Source organism: Sinocyclocheilus rhinocerous, unplaced genomic scaffold, assembly GCF_001515625.1.
Source record: "Sinocyclocheilus rhinocerous isolate Xijiao unplaced genomic scaffold, SAMN03320098_v1.1 scaffold1373, whole genome shotgun sequence".
Taxonomy (NCBI): domain Eukaryota; kingdom Metazoa; phylum Chordata; class Actinopteri; order Cypriniformes; family Cyprinidae; genus Sinocyclocheilus; species Sinocyclocheilus rhinocerous.
Window position 1 is genome coordinate 461,164 of NW_015641107.1, and position 8,188 is coordinate 469,351.

Consider the following 8,188-nt stretch of genomic DNA (forward strand, 5'->3'; position numbering starts at 1 on the left):
AAAAAATAAATAAAAAAAAATCACTATAATAATAATACCTCTGGTGCTTAAATTATACAGATTGTACTTCCCACAAACAAACAAATAAATAAATACCCCCATAATCTCCAATGTTTCAAAATAGGTCTCAACAAATGTCTCAAACAATGCTCAGATCTGCCAAGAAAATTCTAAGATCTTAATATGTGCTCCAACATTTCTCATCAAATTCTTCCAAACCCAAATTATCTCAGCTATACAATCCATATTCATTTTACAGCTCTATTCCCCCATTTTTTTAAAATATATTTCTCTTAAGAAATTATAAGAGAAACATCCGAGACAAAGACTAAAATGAAACCCAACCAAGAACTCTATTAAATCTCCTGAGCTCTGAATGAGCAACCCGAGCGATAAAACGCTCCTCTGGGTAATTAGTATTCTTATGAAACATTTGTGATAGGCAGAGCCTTCGATTTAATTTATTTGCAGCTGCTGCGTTTGCATTTCTTGCGAATAGATGTGCTCATCGAGCAATACGTGTATGGCTGTGTGAGCGGTTTTACAGAGTGAATATTCTCTGCACTAAAAGAAAGGAAGTGGAACTCCAGCAAAGAAACTCCCCCGCATTCAACATCTATGATGTCATAATCACTGGCATCAAAGGCATTCCGCTCGCCACGGCAACTGTCATTCTCCCTGGAGGCGTCATTAAAACAGAACACACCAAACCGAGCAACTTCAAAACACGCACACACACACACACACTGCAACCAAATAATGTTAGAGCGGGACAGCAAGTTTGTACTAACCTAAAGAGGAGTGACGGAGTAATACGTACACACACACGCCTGCAGACATTCATACGGCATGCTCGCACACACATACACATGCTCAGAGACACTAAAAGACACTATAAATAGGACAGCTCTAATGTGGTGCTGTGTAGTTCTTGCCCTTGGGTACAAGGCTCTTCCAGAGAGAAAGAGAGAGAGAGAGAGATGGAGAGGAAAAGGAAGAAAGAGTACGAGAAGCGAGTGGACGAGATTGAAAACGGAGCCAAAAAAAGAAGAATTAGCACTTTTTGGCCAAAACAAATAAAAAAATAAAAAACACATAAAAAATAACACATAAAATGTATGTAAATTCGGGTAGTTGACATATAATACATCCATGCACTGTTTATTATTATTTTTATATGTCTAAATACAAAATAATGGTTTCTATTTGAATATACTTTAAAATATAATTTATTTCTGTGATGCAAAGCTGAATTTCCATCAGCCATTACTCCAGTCTTCAGTGTCACATGATCCTTAAGAAATCATTCCTCTGTGGTCATTAATAATCCCAGGATGTCCTTCGAAAAAGAGTATACCCCGGCATCCTGGCCAAATTTGGCCATTGGCCTCGGACCATCATATATATATATATATATATATTTAAACACACAACCATTCTTATGTGCCAAAACTTTGGGGTCTGCAAGATTTTTTTTTTGTTTACTTGAACAAAAATACAGTAAAAACAGTAATATTGTGAAATATTATTGCTATTTAAAATACATTTAATATTGTAGTATATTTTCAAAATGTAATTTATTCCTATGATGACAAATCCAATTTTTCCAGTCATCAGCGTTACCTGATCCTTCAGAAATGATTCTAATACGCTGATCTTGCGCTCAAGAAACATTTTATTTTTCATTATAAAAGTTGAAAACGTTCTGCTTAATATTTTTGTGCAAACCATGGCACATTATTATTATTGTTATTATTTTAGAAATCTTAATAAATAATACTTGTATTCTGCAAAATGTATTAATAATAATGCAAATTTAAAAAATTACTGATGCCCCCAAAATTTGAAAGATAGTGTACATTATAATATATAAAATAAATATATTAACTTTTTTTAAGTACAAATATTCCATGTAGGCTCTGAATTATTATGAGCTCATAATACTGCATGCATAATTAAAAAAAAAATGCTATAATGGTTTTTATATAGAGTTCAGCATGTCACATTGCAAACTTCCCAATAGTATTATATGTCAACTACCCATTTGTACCGGTGTGCATGTGTTTTGTTATTTGCGTGTGTTTATGTGCCAGTTTGACCGTGATGACCTACCCCAGGTAGCGTCTTCTGCTCGTGGAGCGCGGTCTGAGCTTTTAGCGCCGATTCTCTTGCACAGTATGTGAGGAAGGCACAGCCTGAGAGAGGAAATAACAGAGACAGAGATGAATTAAAGACAGGTCAGAGAGGTTGAGACACAATCAGGTGTCCGTTTGAGCAGAGCTGGGCTCTCTACCTTCATTTTGTTTTCTCCAATCCAGGAAAGAAAAACAATGTTATTACATTTGTGCAGTAGACACAGAGACATAAAAGACAGAAGAGAGATGAAGAGGTTCTGAGAGCACATGCCCACAGCCATACACACTCACGCTCCCCAGAGAAAGACGGAGAGTGAGCACAAATACAAGTGTGTGTGTGTTTGTGGAAGAAAATATGCTGCTTCTTTTAATTTTCTGACTACAAGGCCATGCTGGTATCAACATTTAACAGAGTATGTTTTTGTATGCTTCCTCATTCATTTGACAGACAATAAGGATGCACTGTTTAAGAATTTTTGGCCAATGAAAAAAATGCTGATCAAAAAAAAAAAAAAAAAAGCATTCACACTAAGACTCTCCAGAATTTTAAGTACAATCAGGCATGAAAAATGTAATGTACAAAAAACTGCTTGGTTTGAAATCACAGCTTGAAATTTATATATACAGTATATATATATATTGAATATTTTAATGTAACATTCGTATATGATTTAACAATTTACTAAATTAATAAATTACATTTTTTACATTTGCAATAACAGCTGGAAAACGGCATGAAATCATATTCATAAATATTATTTTGCTTGAAAGCAATGCGGTGTAAAACATTAGTCACATGAATGATGCTTCCGGGACAATAACAAGTCATTTGTGAAATTTCAACAAACTTTTAGACAGGTAGATAACATTATCTTGTGACAAATGTGCAGAATTCACAACAAAAATGTTCAATACATTTCAGATCACCAAATATTTAATTTCCGAGACCCAACAACACGTTCATGTATAAATCAACAATTGGTACTAATATACTGATTTACCAATACTGATATGGCGCACCTTTAAAAAACAGTATCCAAGATTTTGCACAAACTGAAAATCGTACAGAAATGCATAAATGAATAAAATATGCTGCATGATAAAAGGATAAGCCAAAACAACAACAACTAAATGTTATGGAAGAGATCAGAAAGAAGAAAGAATGAGATAGTGTGAAAGTTCATTCAAGCATGCCTGATGTGATAGGATCTTTTTCTCAGCTTTCATGGCCTGCTGCAGCTCATGCCTCTGTCTTTAGGTTCAATGTGACAAGACGACAATCTTCCTGTCCCTCCACAGAACATCTGCCCTAACGTGCATCGATGTGTATTTGTGTTAATGTACAGCTCAGTCTCATATGATGCTAATCTCACCCGGCTAAAAGGAACCGCTAAGGTAGTTTGCTAAAAACAACCGTGAATCTTTTCAGCATCAACTTAATCAAAAATCCCACTGGGATAGGAACTGAGTGAAATAACCACTGAACAAAAGCTGAAACGATTAGCGTCGCATTTGTACACGAAGTAAGCAAATTTGAATATGCAAAAGCATGTTAATGGCTGCTAAAGTTTATGCTAATCTTGCATTAATATTAAAAAAATGCTAATATATTAATATGCTGAGTAAACATGATAATCTGGCGCTGACATTTCTGCCTGCATGCTAATAGTGTCACAAACAACGATAAGATGAAAAAGCTGATTGCCAACCAAAATGGAAAATTAAAACATTAATTTATTTTTAAACAACCCCTTGTTGCGTTAAGATGCTAATCTTTTCTTTTTAAAACCAATAAATAAAAATAAAAAGAATAGGCTAAGAAAACATTTGGGTGATGAAAGTAAACCAACCCTTACAAAAAACAACCATGTTAAAGTAATAATTCACTCAGAAATATGAAAATTTGCTGAAATATTCTAATCAAATATATCGGTGAATTTTGATGTAAAAGGACACCAGAGGATGGACTTTTTCCACTGGATGAAGTGTTATTACGGATTAAGGACTCCTATTTTGGCCAGAAGCGACATTTTAAAGTTAAACGCCTTAATGATGGATTTGTTTCTTACAAACATGCAGCTTTTCACTTCACAAGACATTAACTAATGGACAGGAGTCATATGGGTAACTTGTGGATTAATGTGATTTTTTTATCAGCTGTTTGGACTCTCATTCTGACAGCACCCATTCACTGCAGAGGATCCACTGAAGAGCATGTGATGTAACGCTAAATTTCTCCAAATCTCTTTAAATGAAGAAACAAACTCATCTACATTTTAGATGTCACCAGGCTGAGTACATTTTATTATTCCTTTAACCACAGCTTCTACATTTTTTGATGACAGTAGTAGCTACTTTAGTAACTATTTTGGTGGATACTAAAGAAACGCATGACCTCAGGATCAAGGAAACTAAGGAAAACGACTGAGAGCGGCAGCAGAAGCGTAGCTTCCTCTCTGCCTTCCCATAAAAGCCCCAGCGCCGCAGGGACACTAAACACACAAAAGGGACACACACACTGACATCCACACACACACACGAGGCCCCGGAGGCTGGAGCATGAATCAGCAATATTCTTTCCCACTTTCCACTATGTGTGTTTAACCCTGGCCAGGTTGGGTGAGCGCATGTATGCTTGCATATGTGTGTGTGCGTCAATGTGTGTCTCTCCCACAGTCCTGCCTGGGTTTTTTAATTAACTCTGACTCATTAGCGTAGGGGAGAGCTCAGTGTGACAGCTTGGCGCACTCCTCTGAGGGCCTGTCATGTTATAGAACAGGCTAGAGCTCTCATGGGACACTTGTGCATGCTTCCCTGTCCCACTTGACAAGAGCTGGCGCACACACACACACACACACACACACACAGGCGAATGCACACAAGTATACCGGATGAACGGAAAGATAATGTGGAGCCTCTATTTGTTTGTCCTCTAAAAGCAATATTGTTTCTTTCTGTCTGGTCACGACAGCACTTTAAAGACGACAGAGAGAGAGAATGTAGAAGAGAAAAGAAAATACAGTACAAAGGGAGCAGAAAAGATGAAATACAACGGTCGGATGGTAATGGAGGGGTTTCGGACCAAAATCTAGAGGTTTGTGAAAATAACAGAGGAAAGAATTGAGTCTTGGAGGTTTGTCAGTGGTGTAGTTTCATGTGAACATGAGGGCACGTCTCCAAGCACTCTGAAAAAAATAAAAAAAACTACAAACAAACAAAAAAAGTGACTATGACTTTGAGAAACAAAGTGGTCCTTAGCTGGTTTTGCTTCTACATTCAGATTTTAAATTGGACTTCAAATGGCAACCAGACACAGAATCAAAATTTTATCTTACAAAAGCAAACTCTGAATGTATTACCATAAAATGCATAAGCCTGAAAATACACTCCATTTATCTTTGTTCCAGTTAAGCTGTATTTAATGTAGTCCTTATGCTCACCAACGCTGCATTTAAATCACATATACAGTAAAAAAAAAAAAAATAATAAAAATAATAATAGTATAGTGAAATATTATTACAATTTAAAATAACTGTTTTCTATTTGAATATATTTTAAAAATTATTTTTTGTGCTTAATATTTTGGTGTAAACCATACATTATTTGATGAACAGAAAGTTCAAAAGAACAGCATTTATTTGAAATAGAAATCTTTGATAATGTAAAACTTTTACCTGCCACATGTATTAATTTATTTTCCAAAAACAACAAAAAAGCAACTTTCATAACAAGTGATGAATTTGCACTAAAATACATTTCATAATAAATTTGATAAAACACGAGATAATCATGAATGAGGGGACAATCCACTTTCTCTCAATCTAACACTATGGATGTAAAACATGCATGCTGTGAAAATCACAGCACAAGAGAAAAGAAAGGATGAAGGAAAGCAAGAGAAAAGGAAGTAGAGAGAAGATAAGATCACCAGGATTCTGTGAACACTATCTACTAGTGTCCTACACTAGCGTCTTATCTCTCCTTCTGCAGACACCCTTAAGCAAAACACACACACACACACACACACACACACACAAAGCTGGAGATACATACTGAGACTCAAAATAAGTAAACGGAAGAATGATAGCAAAAGAATGAAATGAATCTAAAATGCTCATGATACAAATCTTCTGGACGCCAAAGTGTCTTCACTCAACTGTCACTGCCCTCGAGGCTTTGAAAAGTATTTTCAGCTCAGCGATTAAAAAAAAGGGTGTTTCTACCTTCTAAGATTGACAGTCAACTAGTGAAATCTAATCTGAATTAGTCAATACATTTAGCCTTATCCTGAAGTACAAGAATGACAAATTACAACAATTTATGAAGAGAGAGAGAAAATAAACCACCATCTAGTAACAATGAAAAATGTTAGATATGAATGTAGCTGATTGTTATAAAGATAAACCTAGATTTTTATGTGCTGGCATCACTGGATGACTTGTTGAGAGGCCTGACTCCCATTGCTGGGGTTACAATTGCCAAACACAATGTTCTTTCTTCACAAATGTTCCAGCTTACACAGTTTTAACAAGAGACTACACATATTTAGTGCGCATATTTCGGGTTAGTTTATGAAATGACCTTTTCTACAAAGCCCAGTTATCTATTACTGGTGAAACAGCCAAATGGCACAAACTGGTCTCCAGTCTTCAATCTCTCAACATCACATCCCAGTCACCATGGTGATCGCTGACCCTGACTCACAGTGTTGCACTTTGTGTTGACCAATTGCTGCAAGAACTAGATTTAATGAAAGAAATACTAGTGCTTACAAGGTTGCAAAAGGATAGTGTTATAGTTTAAATGAACTTATTGTACAGTAGGTTTTAGTCTGTAGTTGTGCATAATGACATGCCACATCAGAGCCACCATAAACTCTGCCGTGACACTTAGTTCATCTTGTTTTTTGTCTCAGGGAATGAGAACCAACACATGAAACACTGTTTCTTTCTTGCATCATTTTAAAGATGTAAGAAAGAAATGGCTAATCAAAATTCAATATGTAAATATGTAATTCAATATGTAAATACATAAAAAAGGCAATCATACGGTAATTGTGTATGGAAATATTTCACCATTGTTGTTGAATTGATTTTAACCAGCAACGATAATTAAAGAATTTCAGATTTGAATTTTAAATGTGAAAAAAGTTTAAAAAGTGTAAAGTACATTACCGTTCAAAAGTAGAGATGCACCGAATGCAATTTTCTTGGCCGATTCCGATTTCCGATTTTTTGGGAAGTGTGACCTGCCGATACCAATTTTTGCCTATAACTATAATTGACAGCATATACAAACAAAAATCGATGCAAATTTCAATGCAAAAATTATTTACATAATAAAATTAATTATTAAACATTACAATTCCCCCAATCTTGACTAAGTTACAGATTTTCTCTCACTTAAACAACTCTCAAAATAGTGCTCTGTGACTGGAAAGAGGAAGAAATAGTTAACTTAAAATGAGTTGCTGTATGTAACAAAACAGATGTCATTTCCCACTATGTTTATAAATTAATAAAATAAATGTATTTATAAATACATTTTTTCCCCCTAACTTTATTAAATATGTCATCTTTCACATCAAATTCTTACTTTGTTTCAATTAATTCAGTTAGAATAATAATAAGTTGCTACCATTCAAATGAAATTAGTATTAACAAACTCTATCGTTCCACTGCTGAGGGTGTGTTATGTGTATGTGAGCATGGGGGGAGTTACAGAGTATATCGGAGATGCTTGTGTGATCCTTAAGCATACCTGCAAACTCACAAGAGGTCAAAAAGGTGACATAGTTCGGAATATGACCCTTGAATAGGGTTGGGAAAAATGCAATATTTTTAAATATGAAACCAAACCACCAGTAGATGACGGTAAATGTTTTAATGAGTGGCTGTTTTGTCATTCATTCAAATGGCTGATTCATTCAGAAACGAGGCAAGTGACTGTCGTTATGAATGTTATGAATGGGCATTGTCTCACTTGATTCGTTCAAAAACGTGGATTCATTCAGTAACGAAACACCGCTGTGTGTTGCTCGGAGACACACAATC

At 35.3% G+C, this 8,188-nt stretch overlaps 1 protein-coding gene across 1 annotated transcript in view; it reads right to left on the bottom strand.

The window, feature by feature from the left end:
* LOC107754641 (CUGBP Elav-like family member 4) overlaps positions 1-8,188 on the bottom strand; it is a 90,497-nt gene that overhangs the window by 60,168 nt on the left and 22,141 nt on the right. The window contains exon 2 of the mRNA XM_016571180.1: positions 2,113-2,195. Within this exon, the coding sequence (XP_016426666.1) occupies positions 2,113-2,195 (83 nt within the window). The remainder of the gene's footprint in view (positions 1-2,112; positions 2,196-8,188) is intronic.